The following is a 20636-nucleotide window of genomic DNA, read 5'->3' on the forward strand; positions in this document are numbered from 1 at the left end:
GACAAGGTCAGTACGAGTATCCGTACTCCGTATCAGCCTACAAGGATGCACGGAGGGATCACGGAATGGAGTCCGTCTCAAACCAGGCTTTGATTCGTCCGGTAATCAGTACCCGAACGTGACTGCACGAAAGAGCGAACTCGACTGTCTCGGCAATACATAGCCGTCCGACACATCCGAGATTTAGCTACGGGGTTCAACCTAGGCACACCTGGAGGGGAAGCCTGGAGAGAAATGGCGCCATTCTCATGGTTGGTGCTGCTGTGCTGTGAGCTTTGAGCAACAAGCACGTCACCAGCCAGGCGTTACGCGAACCCCATGGTAATTCTGCGGGCCATCAATATTGAGTACTTGGGAAGCCTTTCATATCTCACAGCCTGTGGTCGGCGTCTTCATGTTGCATCAAACAGCGCAGCGCTATCACTTCTTTCCAGCTGCCTGGTCTAATTGTTTTTGGATATTGGCATGATATCGATCAATGCCACCCGGCCGAGCCATCACCGTCAATAGGTCGTCTGCGCAATCAACTCCCTTGGGCAATTCGCAACTCAGATTTCTTCTAAATAGACACTGTCCTTCTCCTGCCTCTTCGAAAGTGTACGTTATGGTGGTAATGCCATCTACGCCGCCGGATCCGTCTGGCAACTTGCCGATTCCATTGGTCTGCTGGATCACCCACTTGAATGGCCGCACCGCCGTGATCAACACCCAAGTCGAGTGGTAGGTGTTTTGGCCAAGCGTCACTTTCTCAGTCCATTCATGGCCGACCTTGAGAGGGAGATCTTTGTGCATTTCATCCTCGCCCACCATGCCGCCGCTGCCTTTGTAGTTCGTTCCCCAGGTAGTTGGGTTGCTGGCATAGTCGTAAACTACCTCACGGGGGTGGGTAATGACCGTCTCGGAGGTATTGCTCATAACACCCATGGTGACTATGCTCTGGTGAATTTAGACGAGTTATTGAAATGTTTGATATGGCTGTTTTAGTGGCGAAGTGTCCTTGATGTGTGGTTAGGCCGCCCTATATCGTTCAAGCTGCCCTGGCGTACTTTTGCACGTATGCCTGGTGGTTGTCTAGCTCCGAGTCAGGATCCTGGTCAATTCTGACATCATGCCACTTAAATCCTGTCTCCCCGTCTCCTCATTTACCCGAGATGTTCAGTCGTGGGGGAAGCTTTGGGAGCCGGGAGAAGGCATCAAAAGCCCGAACACAAAGGAGAATCTCGGCAGAGACTACTTAGAGGCGGCGTCTGTCTTAGTCAGCCGTAAGCAACAGGTCGTAAGCAACAGGTCTGGGAGGTTCAAGCTGATCGTGATTGCTCATAGAGGGTTTCGATCCTGGACACGGTGGTCGCCAGCCTAAGATTCTCTGACCCATTGCTAAGTGAGGATGTTAGACGCGTCCGAAGTCGCACAGCACAGCACAAAGCGCTCCTGTTGGGTTATTATCTCGAACCATGTGTACGATTTGACCGACTTTTTGGAAAATCATCCTGGAGGGCCCAACGTGATTTTAAGATACGCTGGAAAGGCAGGTTCTACGCTTCTACTCTCAACCATTGGATGAGCTTGCTGACACGTTGCCCCAGGATGCAACCAACGAATATGAACCCGTTCACCCTGCTGGAACTCTCCAGCGCCATCTGCCCGCGAGTCCGTCGTCGAGAAAAATTCCATTCGCGAGTAATCATTCACTGAATATTCGTAGACAAACATCTTGGTCCTGTTGATCAGTCAACCTTGACCCGAGTAGATGATACGCCACCCACACTCGGCAAGTCCGAATCGTCGATCGTTCCACATATCTTGGTGTGCCAGAGTCTCGATGACATCGAATCTGCTGCTCGCCAGAAGTTGTCTCGCAAAGCGTGGGTCTACTATGACTCCGCGGCGGACGGTTTGCACTCATTCCGGACAAACCGCCTCGACTGGGCCAAGATCTCTTTCCGCCCTCGTGTGCTCCGCAACGTTGCACGAGTAAACATGCAGCGTCGCATTCTGGGTCATGTTGCAAATCTACCTTTCTTCATCGCGCCTGCTGCGATGGCGAAACTCGGACACCAGGACGGCGAACTCTGTTTGGCAAAAGGTGCAGCGGAGAAGAACATAGTCTACTGCTCTAGCACGTACAGTTCAATTTCCCACGAGGAGCTGGCGCCTTGTTTTGACCGTCAAGAAGGTAGGGGGGCGCTGAGTTTTCAGCTGTATGTGCCAAAGAATAAAGGTGATTCCAGAGCACTGATTGAGAGGGCCAAGGCTTTGGGGTGCAAGAGTCTGGTAATAACCGTGGATACCCCGGTTGTGGGCAAGAGAGAGGAAGATGACCGATACAAGGCTGAGCTCGAAATTGAGGAGGGCCGGGAAGTCCCCAGGACGACGAGTGCAGCGAACAACGAGGAGGCGCCCATTCTGAGAGGCTATCATTCGTCTACAGTAGACTGGGACGATATACTTTGGATGAGAAATGCATGGGGCTCTAACCAAGGGCCGGTCGTGCTCAAAGGTATTCAGACAGCGGAGGACGCGTACCTGGCCTCTCTAACTGGAGTCGACGGCATCTATCTCAGCAATCACGGCGGAAGACAGCTGGATTTTGCACCGAGTGCCATCAGAACCTTGTTGGAGATCCATAAATTTTACCCTCAGGTTCTCGACGATGTCGAAGTCTACCTGGATGGAGGGGTCCGCAGGGGTAGTGATATTGTGAAGGCACTGTGTCTTGGGGCAAGGGGTGTCGGCCTTGGCAGACCGTTTCTCTATGGCTTGAGTGCTTATGGCACAGAGGGCGTGGTAAAAGCAATCGAGAGTGAGTCCAGTCTTCTGATGGTGGAGCCATGGGACTAACAAATACACAGTACTGAGTGACGAGATCGAGACGGCCATGCGGTTACTCGGAGTCACCAACTTGGATCAGCTCAACCCCCACTACGTCAACTGCAGCCTTCTAGCAAAGGAATTGCCAGAGAATGTGACGCCGACCAACCCTATGAGACAGCACAAGCTCTAAGCCGATGGATCAATCATTCTGGGCAGTTCATTTGTAGATGCCGATTTCTGTCAGCCCAAGCATTAAGGGTGGCCGTACATTTACAACTTCGCAAGTTCGCTTTGGATGCCTTTGCGCGCCGCAGCCAGGTCGTTTGCCAGACCACTCACGACGGCACCGTAATCGAAAGCGGACATAAGAAAGTCCATGCCCTCTGCGGTCCGCTTCCCGGCGTGGCCTTCTCCCAACCCCATGCAGCCCACCACCTTGCCCAGCTTCTTGCCCACCTCGCAAATCCTTTTCAACGCATTCAGGAATTCCGGCTCTGGTCCATCGACTCCCGCTGTCAGTCCAAGAGACAGTCGCAAATCCGCCGGACCAATGAAACATCCGGCCACACCCTCCAAGCCCAAGATCTCCTCGACATTTTCCAGTCCCTCTCTCGACTCAATGATTGGTAGAATGGCGATGTCGCCTCTCTTTGCACGTTCAAAATAGCCTCCCATGCCTCCATGAGGTCCGTCGGGATGACCAAATGGTGCATATAGTGGACCGAAGCTTCTTTGTCCCGCGGGTGGATAGACGGCACGCTCCAGTATAGCTTTCATTTCCCTTGCATTGTTGACCATTGGAATGATGATCCCCGCAGCGCCGCTGTCCAGTGCCCATTTCACCCATTCGACACCGTGAGAGGGAATTCGCACGATCGGAAAGCGCGTTCCTCGAGAGACTTGAACGTACGCATGAACCATTTGTGTAACCACTTCCATGGGCAGGGGTGCATGTTCCATGTCAATCATCACAAAGTCGCAATCCGCCTGGCCGGCGAGTTGAGCAATGATCACCGAGGGCATGGTAAGAACGGTGCCCACGACCGGCCCTTTTGTCGATTTGATCTTCTCGATGAATGATTTGGGCGCATCGGGACTGCTGTGTTGAGAGCCACTACTGGCAATCCCGTACGAGGCCATGGTGCGTTTGTGTTGAAGAGTGTGCCAAGGGAAGTCTTTGTCTTTCAGTCGCTTATTCTAGGCACAAATCATTGGCGGTGCATGTTGGAAACAACGCGAATAACTTCTTTGCATAGGCCGTTCCTATATAGCTAGCCCAGTCCCAGCCTCGGGCATGTGCTGCATAACAAGCCCTCGGCAATGGCATCTCACGCGTCTTAATTCAAGTGGGGTTTCCCCCAACAGTCTCGCTCCCCGGACGTTTACTCATCGCCAGCTCGATTTCTGAAGCAGGCTGCCACCCACTGGATCAAGGTAGAGTTTCTGGCAGTCCTCAGTGACGAAAAGGCACGACTCCGCTAGATGTACTGGCTTCGGCGAATAGTTTCATTTTCCCAAGTGCATCTCTACGCGTTGTGGACAGTGTCGACACATGGTGCAAGGTCTGTCAGGACCTGATCATCTTAATTCGAGTCTACGTCTAAGCTTTAATTGATTATCTTTGGTCGAACAGTGCCGGCAGACGGCATTAACTGCCGTATTCCTAGATTTGAGATAGGTATCAAGGTGTTCCAAACACAAACGAAACGTCTCGATAGGTCTTAATACTGCTAGGGTCTCAGATAGATGATTGAAGCGCTAACGACGGCAATAGCACGTAAATTTAATCCATTTAGCAAATGCCCATACATACGAGGGCTATATACGCAAATTTATGGAAGACAGAAGTAATCATTATGCTCTGTTATGCACAACGTTTAACAACTTCAACCCTATTCATTAACATTGAAGATGACTCAGCCATCATTATGGAGAAGAAGTGACGGCTCCGATTGCAAAGACCAGTCAGCACAGCCGGATGAACGAGACTTGTCGGGGAACTTTACCCAGACCTTACCTGCACCGCCTCGGACAACAATAGCCGCATAGGCTGGTGTCGGCATCACAATGAAGTATGCAGCCCAATATGTGTTGCTTACCACACGTGAGCTTGAGAAATCTTAAGGGTATAGTATACTCTCACCAGACAGGACGATCCTTTCTCCAGTGTAGAGCCATACAATAATCTACAGTTTACCTCAAACCGAGACCGAACGTAAGAATTTGGGGCGGCGAACGACTTCATACTGTTGACCAGCACCTGTAACCACCACCAACTATCTCATCGCAAAAGGCCAGCATGGTTGCCGCTTGGAGACCAGCGTCCTTGAAGTTTACTCCCATGGGGGAGAGCTTTGTTGCTCAGGTGGAAGGACTGGACTTTTCGCAACCAATACCGGCAGCGGTCAGAGATGAACTGCTGGCGGGACTTCACAAGTATGGTGTCCTTGTGGCACGCGGAACCAATATAACAGATGATACTATGATTGCCCTTGGCCAGCAATGGGGCCAGCTCGACAATATCACTGCACACAAAAAAGCAGGCCGAACGATGCGTCTACCTCAGGACGAGATATTCGACGTGAGCAATATCGATCCCGATGACAACATCATCACGGTCGCCGATGCCCTTCGCACCTCTAGTGCTCGAGGGAATGCCATGTGGCACGCCGACGGCGCCTACAACCCTCGTCGGTCAGGCATCTCGATTCTGCGGGCCGTGGAGCTACCACCAAAAGGCATGGGTGGAGAGACCGAATTTTTGGACACTCGAACAGCCTATGAAGATCTGCCGGCCGAAACCAAGCAAGCGATCGACGGTTTGGTAGGCCTCAACACTTTGATGTGGAACCGCAAGCAGGCGAACCCAGAAATGCAGACTTTCAAAGACATCGACTGCACCAAAGTACCACTCTCGAAGCACAAGATCGCCCAAGTCCACGAGCCTAGTGGGCGCGGGAATCTCTACATCGGGTCCTACAATCACCACATTGACGGCATGCCTGTCGAAGAGGGCAGAAAATTAATTGATGATCTAATGGCACACGTTATGCAAGATAAGTACAAGTTTGCCGTCCATTATGAAAACTCCGGAGATGTCACGTTCTGGGACAACACGGCCGTGCTGCACCGCGCTACCCTCGGACAGTACCACGGGAAATACCGTCGCGACATGCGAAGGATATCGACATTTGACAACAGCTCATGGGCATACGGCGAGAATGATCCCCTGAACTCCCAGCAGGTGGGCCTTACATAGAGGCAGGTCATGCAACGTCAGCGCCACCAAGGTCGGATCTCAGAATACAGTGTTCAAATACTTGTCTTCGTAGTTTGCTTTCTCTTGCATCGCACCTTCGGGCACATCTGCACAATGTGAGCAACTAAAAGCTTTGATAATGTGCCACAGTTTTAGATTGTGTTCCGTTGGGCCAGGCCACCCTTATTCTATCCGATGAATAAGTAGAGTTTCCACGTCACAATCAGTTGCCCTGATCTGAAACGCAACCACTAGGCATTCTAGTCGTGTCTTAGAAAACTGCTGTCGCATTGGGATGACTGCCTACACCTCCTAGGGACGGGAACGTTAGCGAAACACCCCCGTGAATTTTGATCGCGCTCACCTGGTGCATTGGCCGGACTGCTCACAAAGAAGAAGTGATACCTTCCTTTCTCTTTGCAAACCCTGGCCAGTTTTTCAAAATCCCACATCTCTCCTATCGGACAACCCCAGCGGGGCAACAGGTAGAGGTGATGGTTCCACTCATAGGGCGTTGGCCATGATTCAAAAGCGGGAGAATCCGCAGCCACCGCCGCAAAATAGTTGTCATGGAGGAAATCCACCATTTCCTCACTCACTTCCACGCCGACAAACTTGTGATCGAACACTCCTCCCTTGGCGATACCTGCACGCCCTGCTTCATCGAGCTTGCCATATTCGTCGATCCATCCAGTACGGATCATCAAGATGTCCCCGTACTGGAAGTGGGTGCCCTGAGATTTGGCGCACTGGAGGAGCTCTGTCAAAGAAATCGGGTGAGTCTCATTGGGATCGTACACCTTGTTATTTTGTTGCGCGTAGGACCAGTAGTCGATGAGCACACCTCTCCCGACTTCCAAAACATATATTAGCTGGGCCTGTCCTGCTTAGAGAAAGACTCCATCCCGTTCTGCCTTACCAATACCGTGGTCCGCCCATGCTTGTATACCACAGCGAGTAGTATTCATGATTTCTTCCTGGGTGAGCTACCGGGTTTTAGCCTCTCATTATGCTCGTAAAACAAGTAGATGCAGACTCACGTCGTTGTAGAAGATCACATTACCATCACCTTTGGGCATGCTGACCTGAGTAATATGATCAATCTCACATGTCAGCGATCAGAGGGGGGCTGCTATATCGTACATGTCGAAACCCATCCCACTAGCTCACCCCGTTAGCAATCGCACTCCTAATCTTCAAAGAGCGACACCTACCTGGGAGCCGGATTGCGAGTTCATGTGATAGATGTCATCGTTGCCACCGGGGCCGAGACTTTTCACTTTCCATTCAAAAGGCTCACGACCAAACGCTGGAGGATTAGGCAGATTCAAAGGCCAGCTAGAGTCCTCTTCGTCAGACAGAGAAACAAAATGACTCGAGGCGTGGGCAAGCGTACTCAAGGTTGATTGTTTCTCCACTTTCGATCAACTTAGCTGCCGCTAGTCGACGACGGGGAGTAAGCAGATTCAATCTTCCCAGCTGCGGCACCGTCAGTCGATCGGCGGCTTGGCCGCACGACAAGACTTACCTCGTCATCTTTGCCCCAAAACCATGCGGCACCTTTTGGAGCGCCAGGGATATCTGGCAACTCGGAGCGTTTGGGCAAGCTGTCGGAATCCGGGTCGAACTTCATTGTGGCGGTTATTGCTTGATGTCAAGGTAAACTGCCGACTAAGTGAGCTTTATGTACAAGTTCCCTACCTTGCGATGACAATAAGGCGCCAGCGTGCCTACATGCTCCTTTCTCCATTTGATGTTATGTAGGTGATCCAAAACCCGACCCACCGCGTTTACCCGGACCCATTAGGTTGTGGATGGCGGTAATGATGGAACAAGTGCCTCGGTAATTCACGAATCCGGGCTCGGGTTTAGAGCCGTGTCTATGTCCTTCAGGCACCGAACCCACTGGGCACCTGTGCTGGTTCATTGGACTACTGGAGGGCGAAATGCTCTTACGCCGAAGTAGCTGCCAAGCGCATCGGGGGCTCTGGCCCGCTGCTGGAGATTACGTACAGTGGCTATCGATAACAACAATAACGACGAACATCTTTAGCTGTCTGACAGTCCGGAGACAACTTTGCAGATTTTCAACCATGTATCAGGCGATCTGAGATTGAGGTGTGGCAGGGTCTTTGAAAGGACTATGCGGCGGACATTATACATCGTAGTCCCTCTGTTCATCAAGGTTGTCCACAAGACCCAGATATGGCGTCAGATCACGGCCATCCAGGTCTCGCATTGAAAATCCATTCCCCAGCCAATACCATGCATTTCCGTTTCTGTACTTGATGTCGTAGTCCTCGTACCGGGGCGAGCTGAGCAGTTCCATGCTATGTAGTAGTCAGCGCTGTTTTGTGTAGGATCCGCGTTTTTTATGGAGGCAAGACGAAGTGGAGCCACTGAATATAGGAGTCACTCACTATTGTAACCTTGTGCCGGGGTGTAGCATTATTCTGCCATCATATGTACCTCCTTTGAACCAGCTGCGACAGGGAGCATCGTATACCGTTCTTCGGTTGAAAAGGTCGGTGTGTTCGGCGTACTGATCGATTATTTCTGTCTTTGGTGTGATGCTCTTGATATCTTCAAACTGGATCTTTTGTATAGCCTTCATGATATATGAAGCAAACAGCTCGATCATGGGCATTGCACTGCCTTGACCGAGAGGCCCGTAAGGGCCATAGAAGGTGAAATAGTTGGGCATCCTGGGCGCACCCACACCAAGATAGCCGATAGGTTTGCTCGAGTACAAATCCTGTAGGTTGACGTCGTTGGCGATGATTGGGAATCGAGGGACCCAGGATGTGTCGAAACCGGTCGCACATATAATCACGTCGACTTCTTGCTCTACGCCTTCCGGATCGAGGAAGCCCTTTTCGGTGACCTGTGTCAGTCCTCCTTCACAATAAACGTGCACATTGTCTTCCAACAAGGCCTCCAGATAACCATTGCCGGGCCTGGCACCTGGTCAGACAGAAGGACTCTAGAGTACAGAACAAGCACCTGAACTGCAGGAAGATGAAGGAAACTTACGTGGGCCGTTTGCAACCAACTGGAAACGTTTTCGGTATAAGCGCATCTGCAAGCCTCTTTTGGCCGTTCAAGCGATTCCGCATTTCTGTGTGAGCAAACTGTTTCGTGAATGTTCAGCCAACATTCAACTCTCGCTGCGCGGCCCCGCGTGGACTCACCTTCAACGCCGCCATGGAGTCCGGAGTGTTCTTGTGGAAGACGTAAAACCCTTTGACCATCTCAACCTCGACCGACTTCCTGTATTTGAGGTAATACTCTGGATCCTCTCGAAAACGCTTCTTTTGCTCTTCCGAGTCTGTTGCAGCAGATCAGCGGAAACGCTTCAGGCTGTAGAAGCAGACCAAACTTACATTCGAAATTCCGGCCGTTGTCTCCGGCATATTTCTGCGCAAAACCGGCCGTCATCCAGGTCGGCGTCCGAACCCAGGTATAAAGTTTCGACGCCAGCTTTTGCACATTGGCAACAATCTGAATACCACTCGAGCCATTGCCTACTACGGCTATCCGCTTGCCATCCAAATTTAGATCATTTGGCCAAGCAGCCGAGTGTGTTAAAACGCCTTTGAACGAGTGCAGCCCCTCTATCTTCGGCCACTTCCAGTTGCTGTCCCCTGATCAGCTCCGCCCGACGCGGTAAACCAGCGTCCTGAAAGACTTACTTGAGGAAGCCCATGGCGTTGATGAAGATGTCGCAATGATCATGCATCTCTCTCCCGGTGTGGAGGTCTTTAATCCTCACATTCCAGACACCAGCCTCCGCACTCCATTGCGCGTGCTGGACTTCATGCTTTAATTTCATATACTTCCAAAGGCTAAACCTATCCACAACGCCTTTGAAGTAGGCGAAGATTTCTGGAGCCTCGGCGTAGTACTTAGACCATATTTGTGGATCCCACGAGAACTGGTAAGTGACGCTCGGTATGTCGCATGCGCAACCACTGCCAGATTTTGTCAGCTATCTGTCGCATAACAGCCCGAGTGATCCCAATATCTGGCACCAAGCGGGATCCGATGAAATAAACATGGCACCTACGGATACTTGTTTTCAAACCATGTCCCCGCTACCTCCTCGTTCTTCTCATATATGACCACTTCTGCATTCTTGAGCTGGTCTTGTGCAAATTTGGCAAGATTGATGCCCGAGGCCCCAGCTCCCACGCAGATGATTCTTACTTTTCGAGAAGTTCCTGATGGGGCCTCATTGATAGTGTAGCCATTTTCGTTGGTCGTCGGCCAGTTATAAAGCGCTGGGAATTCTGCTGGAGGCACGGTGATGCCGTTGGCCTCTGGGATTTTTTCTTCGTCGACTAACTGAATACTCATGACAGTCGATCTTCCTCTCTACAAGTGTTGTTGCTGGCGGATCATGAATGCTTATCGTGGGAAAACTTAGCATCCTCAATAGGACATTGCTAGCTTGAGATAAGTGTGGCTCAGGCTGGGCATCTGCTGCGCACGGGTAGCTTCCGGATACGGCAGATATACCTGGGACCGAGTCAGATACTATTTCCATGCCGTGTCCCACACCCTCCACCTTTCCTGCAATCCGTCTTCCGCTCCACCACGGTTCGGAGTCTTGAATGATTGGATGAGCCGGCGGGATCGAGCTTGCTAGGTTCTTCCAACCCCGAGGCTCTCGGCAAAATGTGTACATGTGGTCTCATTCGACGAACGCATGACGCGCCAAATAGTACGATCACACAAAGATGCCATTTGAAGGACTTCGAGCTCCTACATGCGCCTGCTGGTAATGGTGAAAGACTCCCCAGCGGCAACTAGTTCACATTCCATCGTGGCACCAAGCCACGCCTCTAGATAGAATGGTAATTTGAACTGTCTATAGGACAGCAATGGCATTGGGTGGGCTTGCTACACCACCTTCAATGTTCAGCGGCGCACTCGTCACAAAGAAAGTCCACCTCTTCTGTTTTTTGCATTCAGCCGCCAGTGCTTCCAAATCCCACAATTCTCCCAAAGGGGTACCCCAGAGACCGAGTGCAGTGTCATGGATGCCTGTGAACCCTGAATGTCAGTATGTCTCGAGGTCCACGAGTACGAAGAAAGGCTGGTCAAGCTGCGTTACTCACGGTAGGGCATCACGGCTGGCCAAGCCTCAAAAGCCATGTTGTCTGCCACGAGGGCAGCGAAGTGATGATTCCACAACCACTCAATAGACGATGCTGTTCCCTCCACCCCGCAGTAGTTGTGGTTCATCTTACTGCCCTGCACTCTTTCCTCGTCGGTCGATTCGTTGTACCACTTAATCCAACCTGTGCGGACAAAGAGGAGATCGCCTGGCAGGAATTCTGAGCCCTGCCATTTCGCAACTTCGTCAAGATCTTTCTCGCTGATCAGATGTTTGCTGTCGGCCCGGTACTTGATACTCTTGTGCTCCGCCCACGCAACATAATCGAGCAGTATGCCTCTTCCCGTGACTCCTCCTCTCTTGAGCCATTCTACCATGAGGGTCAGATTTCCTGTCGCACGTTACGTGCTTCCAACTGACCTTGAATGCCGTTCCTGCTGTTCGGGTTGGGTCCACTGATCTCATCATGTGTCAATCCATTGTAGTATTGTTCAGTCTCTTGGAAGGCCCAGTGACCTGTATGCAGGTCAGTCGCCGCGACAAAGAAATTGACGTGTGGCACTGACGCAAGCCATCCCACTGACTACTGGTTTGGGTATTGATGGTGATTTCATCGTCGTGTCCCACCAACGCGGGCTTCAGATCCAGGAACTTATGAATTATGGGATTTCGATTGTGTCCAGGGTTTTTGATGCGCTCAAGTGGCCAGCTACAAATTGAGGTCAACAAATGGCTCGAAGCAATAAGCAAGCCAAGGTCCCCACTTGAGTGATACACTGACTCCTGCCTGGATCTCTTCTTTGGCACGTAGCACCTTCTTTGGAGTGAGCAGATTCAGAGTGCCCAACTGGTCTATGACCCCATCTTTGTCGAACAAGCCCCACGCGCAGCCATGAGGCATACCTTGCACCGGGGGGATGTTCTTGTAGTCGGGGAGATCTTCTGCTTCTAGAACCATCTTGAGTAGTTTTCCCTGTACTGTGCGGTTGGACTGCAATTCTCTTCACACTGAGGTTGAGTCCAGAGTTGAGAGTACTAGTAGGGGATCCAGGGTCGCTTCTCCTGATATGAGCCGGCCCTCGTCGGATGCCGGGTCATGACAACCGCTACTGCTACCCCTCTATTCGGCAGGGGCAGCAAACGTAGAGTCCATACCGGTCCAACCAAACGACCTGCCAATACGTTGCCCTAATCAGCGTCCATGACGGGTGCGGCGTCATCACACTGCCCGTTTATGAAATGTGAAGTTTTTAGTAAATCCAATAATCTGCTCTTTGGTTCACTCTATATGCAGGCAGAGCTAGATTCGTCCTGAATGAGACTTCTGCCAAACAGGCAATCTCTCTGAAGCTGAGATATTCTAGTCGTAATGCCAGAGTTCTGTTCCAGTTTATGCCGGCGATAGATTCTTCAGTAGAGAGTCTCCTATATCCCGGAGAACGTTCTTCTTTACCTTTCCACTGCCAGTCAAGGGATAGGTGTCTCCCACCTTATCATCACCAAGCCAAAAGATGTGCTTGGGCGCTTTGTGCCTCGCCAGCTTTTCACGCACCCAATTTCGTATTTCCTCATTTCCTGGCCGCTTCTCGTCCACAGATTGCAGGAAAGCCGCCACCACCTCCCCATACTTTGCATCATTCAATCCTACGACGCTAGCGTTGACCACTGACGGATGTTGCATGAGGCGCTCTTCGATTTCAAGTGGGAAGATGTTCTCACCCCCTAGTCATCAGTAAGCGTGTGCAGAACGTCAGAAGAGGACTGGGCGGGAAAGTTGGACGAACCTCGAATTATCACGTCTTTGATCCTCCCAGTGATCCTGCAATATCCATTTTCGTCGAATGAGGCTTCGTCACCAGTATGCATCCATATTATCCCTTGCTCGTCCCGTATCATAACCTCTTCGGTCTTTTCCGGGTTCTGCCAATACCCCTTCTGCAGAAGATAGCCAGACACACAGATCTCGCCTTTCTGACCCGTGGGAACTATGTTCCCGACCGTATCAATGATCTTGGCCGAAGTATGTGGCATAATTCTGCCTACTGTGGCCAGTCGAAGCTCCAGAGGATCTCGGCAGGATGTCATGAAGCTCGCGGGAGACGTTTCTGTCATACCTAGAACTGATGAGTGTGCAACCTGGCTACTTTTGCACATAGGACGTACCATAGGTATTGGTCAGCTGTCTCAGATTCATCTTGTTGCCCAAGTCTTCCATCATCTGTCGAGGAGTTGCTGAACCGGCGGCAATTCCCGTCCTGAGCCGCGCAAAATCATGGTGTGGACTTAACAATTGCATTTCTGCCGCCCACATGGCTGGAACGCCATGAAGAGCCGTACACTGCTCTTCCAAAATCGCCCCCAAAACCGACTCTGCATCGAAAGTATCATTTGGTAAGACGATCTTACAGCCATGGGTGATGGCGGCCAACAATCCTAGCACCAATCCGAAACAATGGAACAGTGGAGGAGGGCAGCAAAGAGTGTCCTTCTCAGTGAGCTCCATTCGATCGCCAACAAAGCGAGCATTATTTATGATATTGCTAGAGACCGTTGGTATAGGCTTGACCTCATTATGGTGCCAGACTCACAAATGCGTTAGCATGGCCGCTTTGGGGTTGCCAGTAGTCCCACTTGTGAACTGTAGGTTGCACACGTCATGTGGACTCACAGCGGACTCCGCCAACTGCAGGTCTCGATCGTCCAATGCCTCCCCCTTGGAGATGACTCCCTGTAGAGAAAATAGATTGTGATATCTAGATGTGGGGTCTTCTTTCAGGAGTAAGATCGCCTGCAAGCCAGGTACATTAATACGGCTCGAAGAGTCCATCAGTGAGTCGACTGTGGCATCGTGTTTTCTGGGGCCGATCGTCGTTGTTATGAAGAGCAACTTGCATTCTGACCGATGCCGTCAGTATAAAATTTCAGTGGCAACTGACACGGCAGCAGGCTTACCACTAGCAATGATGGCACGCCTCAACTCATCCGGGGTGTATGTCACATTTAGGACTACCAAGATGGCACCTATGCGGCCACAGGCAAAAAACAACTCTGCATACTCTGCACAATTCCCTGCAAACACTCCAACACAGTCGCCATGCCGAATGCCGCGAGCAAGTAATCCGCGTGCTATCTGTTGACTCCGCTTTCGAAGGGACATAAAAGTGTGACGCAGTTTTTGAGCTCGTGATACCAGTGCAGTCTTGTGTCCGAGTCTTTCGGCTTGAGAGTCCAGCAGCGTTCCTAGGTGTGAGTCTAATAGCGCCGGTTGCGTGTCGCCATGGAGGAGCGATAAAGAATTCCGCTGCCTCAGATGACGGAGTGCCTGTTGTACTCGTTCGAGGGCCATTTTGGTGAGACGCTTGTGTCTGTCTCATTCAAAAGGTCCGTCCAGCATCAAATATGATGTTATGTCGGTTGACATCGTACATATGGATGGCCACGTTAGAATCGGGTTGTGGTGCAATGAGGGACGGTAGGCACGGAACAAGTCCGTGATCCAGACTAACATCGCCGGATATGCTGGACAAGAGGCCCGCAAGCAAAGCATGCAGTTGATACTATCGACTATTGGTCACATGTAGTGATGTGGGTGGGAACGGACAGCCCTGTGCACGTCAAGGCAACACTGGTCCCGAAGGACGAGAAACCCACTTGCTGAAATAATGTCTTATGTGATAAATCTCCAAAGATTTCAAGTGCTGGCAATCGTTCAAGATATCATGACCCCTTGGGGCAAACCCCCACTATTGTCGTACCGGAGCCACGAAGACGGGGCGCTGCATTCGACGCTCGGGTTCATACCGCTCCAGCTATGCTGGAAATCTTCGCTTTTCCAGGTATGACTTTATGTGAAGCATTGAGATGGGGAAGGGAAGGAAGTGGCACAGTTTAGATCAGTATGAACTTGGCAAGATGGTTTGATTTTGGTGTTCGCTGGCGGAGCTGCAGCAGGCCCAGGTGCTGGGCGCAGTCGCAGTCCATGTACGGGGACGGGAAAGCACACGATGCTTAGGATCGGAGTAACCGTAACCTTTCGAGTCAGACAAGGGTCCAGCTTCCGACATCGACAAACGTTCTGGCTGCAGGTCACGCGCCAACATTTACGGTAGTGGCGGTAGTGCACATCTGGCACAACGATAGCCGAGAACCATCACTACGTCACCAGCTGCCCCCCATGGACGAGAGGGGTGCTTTAGCGAGTATGGTATTGGGCCTTGGAGACCACGTCCCGTTGCAGGTCATCCCGACCAAGTCCTCCCGTTGTGATGCAAGCAAGAGAGAATTAATCACCCTTCCAACAAGAAAGAACTGCATCAGCTTGGGAACCCATAGCTTGAATTTCAGCAGATCTATAGACTGCCAGCCGTTACTGAAGGCTGTTGCGTTGCTCACTCCTGAACCTCCGTCATGAAAGTGTCGAAAAGCAATGGGGAAACTTGGCTGCCAATGTAATATCGTATTGTGGCTTACAGGCCTCCAGCATCCCCTCCCCACAGTCACTTTTACCGACCACTGCACATGTCACAGCTGCCACTCCTGGGGCGGCCTGGGGGGTTGTCGGAGCAATTAGCAAGCCTATAATATCGGCCTTGCTATCGCATCCGCTTTCCTTTCCACAAGCCTGGCCCTTCTTTTTTTGTCGTGTCCCAATCTCTGCCAGGGTTGCCATAGACTTACTGGCAAGATCGCAATAACATCCAGCCCGCACAAACCCAATGTCGGAAGATTCCAAGGATGCTGACACAGAACGATCACGTGGGATCAAGAGAGTGAGACAGGCGTGTTCGAACTGCAGGTAGGTGCGAAGTAACGTCCAACGAGCAGAATCGTTCCTCTAACTGCCAGACAGACGCAAGAAGGTCCGATGTTCTGGTGAAAGGCCTTCCTGCTCCTTCTGCACAAGACTCGATCAGGAATGCCACTACCTGCGCGAGAACGTCTGGGATGACTGGGATCCAGTCGGTCAGGTTGTAGGATCTTCGAGTGTCACAGATGTACGAAGACCTCCCCAAGTGTCAACTTCGGCACAGCACACGGTGAATACCCTTACTTACATAGGCATACAGGAGAATCTTATCGCACGGGTGACATCTCTCGAAGCCAAACTGACCGAGCTAAGTCATTTGAATGCGTACGTCCTTGGTCAAGCTGCAGCGTGCTCTTTGCTTACGTCGACTTTTTCGGAACCAGATTTATCCCTGCACTCACAAACGCGCTGGGTCAACGAAGCTCCATCGAACAGCCTTCGCTGGCAGGATTGAACGATCTGTGGAATGAGAGATCACCACATGCACACTCGAATGAGACTACTAGTCCCAAACGAACACTCCAATCGTACGGGCTCCTCCGTTGCTGGACCTCTTGCCCAGGATCTAACGCTTCTCTTTAGGTCTTTTCAGGAACTGCCCCCAGCCTCAGTCCTTGAAGGCGCCTGTAATACCTTCTTTCACTATTGCCATAATCAGCCCTACACCTTCTTTCATGAAGGCAACTTTCGTCAACGTCTGTTGAATGGGGCATGGCCGAGCTATCTGCTTTTTGCTTTTCTAGCTTCTGCCATGCGTTACTCGACGGACCCCTGGTTCGATGGAAAACACGCCGCAGCTCTGGAAGAGTACGCATCGAATTCGTGGAAATTGATCGTCACGTCTGGATGCGCCGTGGAAGAAGGTGCTGACACCGCAGTGGTACAAGCGATCTCACTTCTGGCCATCATCGACTCTGCAGGTAGGTGGTTCGTTATTGCCCTTCCTCAGCCCTGCTAAAAATGATGTAGCCGGACGAAGACGCGCTGCTTGGGTGAAGATCGGGCTGGCAGTTCGAATCAGTCAAGACCTCCACCTCATGATGGAACCTGACGTGAATCTTCCTCCGATTGAACAAGAAGAGCGTCGGCGACTCTTCTGGTCAATCTACCTGCTTGATCGCTTTGTCTCCTGTTCAAAACAACGACCTCCTGCCATCCTGGATGCAGACTGTCAAGTGCAACTTCCTGGTGACGAGGCGGACTTTCGTCAAGGCATCTACAAGAAGACCGATACTCTGACAATTCTGGGCACCGGTGCTAGTAGTGCCCATTCTTCTTGTAAGCCAAGCCAATTCGCGCTACTTGTCCTCATGGTTTGCGTTCTGGGTCGGTGCGCACGATATATGCTTGACAACCGCGAGGGCACCGAGGAGCGGGCTCCATTCAACCCATCGTCCGAATATGTGACGATATCCTCGGTACTTCTCTATTATGAGTCCTTCATCGACAGTGGCAATCCTGTCGATCAGGCCGTCCGACAAGGCACGCATAAGCAAGATCTTCAGATAGACCAGCAAATGGTTGGCCATGTGATATTCACTCGAGTATTGTTTCACCTGTGCCATTGCATTCTCAACCATCCGTTTCTTCTGCGGCAACGAGTGATTTCGACGCCAGCAAAGACGCCCACGACTTGGTTGGCACGCTCACTGGAGACGGGAGTAGAGCATGCTGGACTTCTGACAAAAGTCTTCCTCGACGCGAAAAATAGTGGTTGCATGGTGGCCGGTTCGTTTTACGGATATTGCTTGTTGATTTCAGGCGCAATACATGCCCTGTACACGCACTCACAAGACTCCGAGTTGCAGCAGGAGTCGCTCGAGAACTTGGTCTGCGATCTCGGCTACCTGGATGATATTGCCAAATACTGGAAGAACACTACATTAATAGTAAGTGATGTTGGTCTACGATGAAGGTTCCTACTGACGCAGTATCACGTAGGCATCGGGCCTGAGGACGTTCTGGTCCCACAGCGCTAAATTCAGTGTTTTGCTCAGCTCCAAACCCTTGCTATCTTCCTTCGGTGACTCAGAGCTTGACATCCTCTGGACTTCGGTGGATTATGGTGTCATGTCAGACCCCGACAAGTCCTTGTCGCAGAGCGTCGCGGCTTCAACCTCCTCACCCCTTGCATGGGGCATGTCGCCTTGGAAAGAGGGTAACGATGTTGGAGATCCTATAACGGGGACGGACAACTGTCATTTTCTACCCGAATCGACGGTCAGTGAGAATGCCCCAAGTCATTCTTCGACCCAGACTCTAGGGCATGCAATGTCCATCAGCAGCACACAACCCTTTCTCCAACTTAACACTATCTTTCAGAGTCCCCATGCCTACATGGATTTTGGCATTAGCGAACAGTCTTCTTTAAGTCCAAACGGGGTTCAAACCTTCCCACATACATCAACACGAACGCAGTCTTTAAAATAACGCAAAGTTGAGAGTCTCTACGCCTGAAGTCCTTTCCGCAGCTCCGTGCGCGGACACGCTCAGTGGGCAGAAACAGTCATACATACGATCAGAAAAGTCGACATAGCCGTCCGTCATCCCATGCTAGACTACCTACAGATCTACTCGTATTCTACGCACATGGGGAATCAACAGGCTAGAAGACTTCTCGGACCTTCAGCTTGCGCTCTGAAATCTTCTTCTCCTCCTCTTCGGTCAGCACAAATGAGTAAAACTTCTTTTCCAAACCATTCTCCGTGATGTAGGGACTTAAGTCTCCGCCTTCGGTTAGCTGATTTTTCGTGAAACCCAGTCCCATGAAGGCCCACATGTTATGCTTGTTATCGTACTTGATCTCGTAGTCTTCATACCGAGGTGAGGCAGTCATCTCACAGTAATGCAAAGAGCTTCCAGGCCAGACAGAATTAACCCTGCCTGTCTCGTTGTTCTTGTACCAGCTGCGGCACGAAGATTCTGCCCAACAAGTTCCCCGGATCCACGTCTGCGCGTGCTCATTGAAGGCGTCGGTGACATCTTGCTTGGGCACGAGAGAATGGAGGTGATCCTTCTGCATCTTCTGGATGACCTGAACGATATAGTTTCCCACCGACTGGAGAGGACCCATCACCGAGCCGTTCGAGACCGGGAACGTGGGGCCTTGGAAGACGAAGTAGTTGGGCATCTCTGGCACAGCCAGACCTAAGTAGCCCTCAGGTATCGTCTTCCACTTGTCTTGGAGAGAGACTCCATTGCGGCCAACAACGGAAAACCTCGGCTTGTAGCTGACGTCAAACCCAGTTGCACAGATGATGGTGTCGACTTCAACTTCAGTGCCGTCGGAGCCAATGACGCTGTTTGGTGTAACTTTTGTCACGGCGCAACGGTGCAGGTTGACATTAGACTCTTGGATGGCCTTCATGTAAGGGTTGCCTGGAGTAAGGCGACGGCAGCCGGGAGAGAAAGACGGAAGGAGCTGTTCGTAAATCTCGTCGCGATAGAGATGTTGACGCATACGTTTCGTGAAATAGTCCCGGACGATTTTGGCTTCGGCACTCTGGGTCATCATGGCTTTGAGACCCATGGCAGTGTTAAGCTTGCCCTCAATAGCTTTTGCCTGTTTGATTAGGGCGGCATTGTCATTTTTGAAAGTCTCCCTTTGGTCCGGTGTGTCTGTCCGAGGTCAGTCATGACGATGCCTCGCCATCGAGGAAACGGCCCAGGAACCGAGGGTTACTCACAATCATAGTTGTCGCCTGAATGGTCGGCAATTTCCGCAAACCACACCGGCGTCCTCACAAAGACGTCCATGGACTTGACATGTGGCTGCAGGGTTGGAACGACTTGAATGCTAGTGGCGCCCGAGCCGATAACAGCGACACGGTCCTCTTTCCACTGCGTTGCGCCATACTCATCTGGCCATCTGGCAGTGTGAAGCAGTTTGCCCTTGAACGACTTCAGACCTTCGACCTCTTCAGGCAGCTTCCACGAGTTCAAAAGACCGTTGGCAGAGATCAAGACGTCACAGGTCTCTTCGATCACCTCATCTTTCTCCCAATTGTGGATGGTGACATGCCATTTGCCTTCTTCCTCATTCCACTTGGCCGCTTGGATGGCATGGTTGAATTTCATGTACCGGCGCAAACCAAAGCACTCGACGACTCTAGTCAAGTATCGGAAGATATCGTCTGACGGGCTCAGGTACTTTGGCCAATCTGCGTTTAGTGCAAAGGCATATGTATATGCATGAGATGGTACATCACAAGCACACCCAGGGTAGCGGTTCTGCACCACGTGTTTATCAGTATTGGACTTAGGTTGGTTGCGCATGATTCCCCCACTCACCTCTAGCCATGTTCCGCCAATATCGCCGTTCTTCTCATACACGACGTGCTCCACGTTTTCGCCGTGCTTTTGCAAGAGATACGCCATGAGAATGCCGCTCACACCGGCACCGATGGTGAGGACTTTGACCCTGCGGTGCGCACCGTCACCAAGAACGTAATCGGGAATGTTGTATCCATTTTGGCTGTGGCCCAGGCGATAGCCATACTTTCCTCCAGGGCCGCTTTCGTCCGCAGTGTTATTGGATTCTCCGTTGGTTCCGTTCACTTCATGGCCAGCTTTATTCACATCGAAGACCATAATTGCAGCTATGTGTGGTGAACGTAAGTTTAGGGATTCACGGTGTA

General features: G+C 51.4%; 10 protein-coding genes across 10 annotated transcripts; 3 read left to right on the plus strand and 7 right to left on the minus strand.

Annotated features, from left to right (window-relative positions):
- Positions 1–158: 158 nt before the first annotated feature.
- On the minus strand, positions 159–1059 carry EDD37DRAFT_619786 (uncharacterized protein). The gene has a single exon (XM_062815877.1). It carries the CDS (start codon positions 922–924, stop codon positions 421–423), a length of 504 nt encoding a protein of 167 aa, XP_062676371.1. The 5' UTR covers positions 925–1059; the 3' UTR covers positions 159–420.
- A 137-nt stretch (positions 1060–1196) lies between these two features.
- EDD37DRAFT_105725 (FMN-dependent dehydrogenase-domain-containing protein) lies at positions 1197–3044 on the plus strand. The gene is made up of 4 exons (XM_062809166.1): positions 1197–1528; positions 1587–1650; positions 1706–2803; positions 2853–3044. The coding sequence occupies exons 1-4, from the start codon at positions 1388–1390 to the stop codon at positions 3002–3004; spliced, it is 1455 nt and encodes a 484-aa protein (XP_062676372.1). The 5' UTR covers positions 1197–1387; the 3' UTR covers positions 3005–3044.
- Positions 2964–4062, minus strand: EDD37DRAFT_105730 (Pyruvate/Phosphoenolpyruvate kinase-like domain-containing protein). The gene has a single exon (XM_062809167.1). It carries the CDS (start codon positions 3952–3954, stop codon positions 3085–3087), a length of 870 nt encoding a protein of 289 aa, XP_062676373.1. The 5' UTR covers positions 3955–4062; the 3' UTR covers positions 2964–3084.
- A 1051-nt stretch (positions 4063–5113) lies between these two features.
- EDD37DRAFT_690987 (uncharacterized protein) lies at positions 5114–6073 on the plus strand (the record flags this gene model as incomplete). The annotated part of the gene is made up of 1 exon (XM_062820012.1): positions 5114–6073. One exon carries the CDS (start codon positions 5114–5116, stop codon positions 6071–6073), a length of 960 nt encoding a protein of 319 aa, XP_062676374.1.
- A 91-nt stretch (positions 6074–6164) lies between these two features.
- On the minus strand, positions 6165–7706 carry EDD37DRAFT_672688 (uncharacterized protein; the record flags this gene model as incomplete). The annotated part of the gene is made up of 8 exons (XM_062819451.1): positions 6165–6385; positions 6438–6926; positions 6993–7059; positions 7114–7158; positions 7217–7234; positions 7288–7411; positions 7470–7552; positions 7602–7706. 8 exons carry the CDS (start codon positions 7704–7706, stop codon positions 6345–6347), a joined length of 972 nt encoding a protein of 323 aa, XP_062676375.1. The 3' UTR covers positions 6165–6344.
- A 522-nt stretch (positions 7707–8228) lies between these two features.
- Positions 8229–10429, minus strand: EDD37DRAFT_662299 (FAD/NAD-P-binding domain-containing protein; the record flags this gene model as incomplete). The annotated part of the gene is made up of 7 exons (XM_062819153.1): positions 8229–8403; positions 8494–9030; positions 9107–9204; positions 9265–9401; positions 9457–9710; positions 9766–10044; positions 10140–10429. 7 exons carry the CDS (start codon positions 10427–10429, stop codon positions 8229–8231), a joined length of 1770 nt encoding a protein of 589 aa, XP_062676376.1.
- A 514-nt stretch (positions 10430–10943) lies between these two features.
- On the minus strand, positions 10944–12150 carry EDD37DRAFT_586810 (uncharacterized protein; the record flags this gene model as incomplete). Its single annotated transcript, XM_062814465.1, has 5 exons — positions 10944–11119; positions 11194–11562; positions 11613–11708; positions 11759–11901; positions 11957–12150. The coding sequence occupies 5 exons, from the start codon at positions 12148–12150 to the stop codon at positions 10944–10946; spliced, it is 978 nt and encodes a 325-aa protein (XP_062676377.1).
- Positions 12151–12582: 432 nt separating this feature from the next.
- Positions 12583–14612, minus strand: EDD37DRAFT_690991 (uncharacterized protein; the record flags this gene model as incomplete). The annotated part of the gene is made up of 6 exons (XM_062820013.1): positions 14145–14612; positions 13861–14087; positions 13781–13830; positions 13356–13732; positions 12977–13306; positions 12583–12914 (listed from the first exon to the last, which is right to left on the minus strand). Exons 1-6 carry the CDS (start codon positions 14536–14538, stop codon positions 12583–12585), a joined length of 1710 nt encoding a protein of 569 aa, XP_062676378.1. The 5' UTR covers positions 14539–14612.
- A 983-nt stretch (positions 14613–15595) lies between these two features.
- Positions 15596–18577, plus strand: EDD37DRAFT_105759 (fungal-specific transcription factor domain-containing protein). The gene is made up of 7 exons (XM_062809168.1): positions 15596–15987; positions 16042–16186; positions 16259–16323; positions 16383–16526; positions 16582–16919; positions 16969–17888; positions 17941–18577. Exons 1-7 carry the CDS (start codon positions 15908–15910, stop codon positions 18427–18429), a joined length of 2181 nt encoding a protein of 726 aa, XP_062676379.1. The 5' UTR covers positions 15596–15907; the 3' UTR covers positions 18430–18577.
- Positions 18578–18604: 27 nt separating this feature from the next.
- On the minus strand, positions 18605–20589 carry EDD37DRAFT_690993 (flavin-binding monooxygenase-like protein; the record flags this gene model as incomplete). Its single annotated transcript, XM_062820014.1, has 3 exons — positions 18605–19617; positions 19686–20229; positions 20290–20589. 3 exons carry the CDS (start codon positions 20587–20589, stop codon positions 18605–18607), a joined length of 1857 nt encoding a protein of 618 aa, XP_062676380.1.
- Between the last annotated feature and the right edge of the window lie 47 nt (positions 20590–20636).

The sequence above is a fragment of the Exophiala viscosa genome (genome assembly GCF_022695815.1).
Source record: "Exophiala viscosa unplaced genomic scaffold EDD37scaffold_1, whole genome shotgun sequence".
NCBI classification, from domain to species: domain Eukaryota; kingdom Fungi; phylum Ascomycota; class Eurotiomycetes; order Chaetothyriales; family Herpotrichiellaceae; genus Exophiala; species Exophiala viscosa.

Bases quoted from the DNA above. Each gene is read 5' to 3' on its own strand.
- EDD37DRAFT_619786 (XM_062815877.1), bottom strand. From the start codon at position 924: ATGGGTGTTATGAGCAATACCTCCGAGACGGTCATTACCCACCCCCGT.
- EDD37DRAFT_105725 (XM_062809166.1), top strand. From the start codon at position 1,388: ATGTTAGACGCGTCCGAAGTCGCACAGCACAGCACAAAGCGCTCCTGT. The intron at 1,529-1,586 runs GCAGGTTCTACG...ACGTTGCCCCAG, and splicing joins TTTTAAGATACGCTGGAAAG to GATGCAACCAACGAATATGA. The intron at 2,804-2,852 runs GTGAGTCCAGTC...ACAAATACACAG, and splicing joins CGTGGTAAAAGCAATCGAGA to TACTGAGTGACGAGATCGAG.
- EDD37DRAFT_105730 (XM_062809167.1), bottom strand. From the start codon at position 3,954: ATGGCCTCGTACGGGATTGCCAGTAGTGGCTCTCAACACAGCAGTCCC.
- EDD37DRAFT_105759 (XM_062809168.1), top strand. From the start codon at position 15,908: ATGTCGGAAGATTCCAAGGATGCTGACACAGAACGATCACGTGGGATC. The intron at 15,988-16,041 runs GTAGGTGCGAAG...ACTGCCAGACAG, and splicing joins CAGGCGTGTTCGAACTGCAG to ACGCAAGAAGGTCCGATGTT. The intron at 16,920-16,968 runs GTAGGTGGTTCG...AAAATGATGTAG, and splicing joins GGCCATCATCGACTCTGCAG to CCGGACGAAGACGCGCTGCT.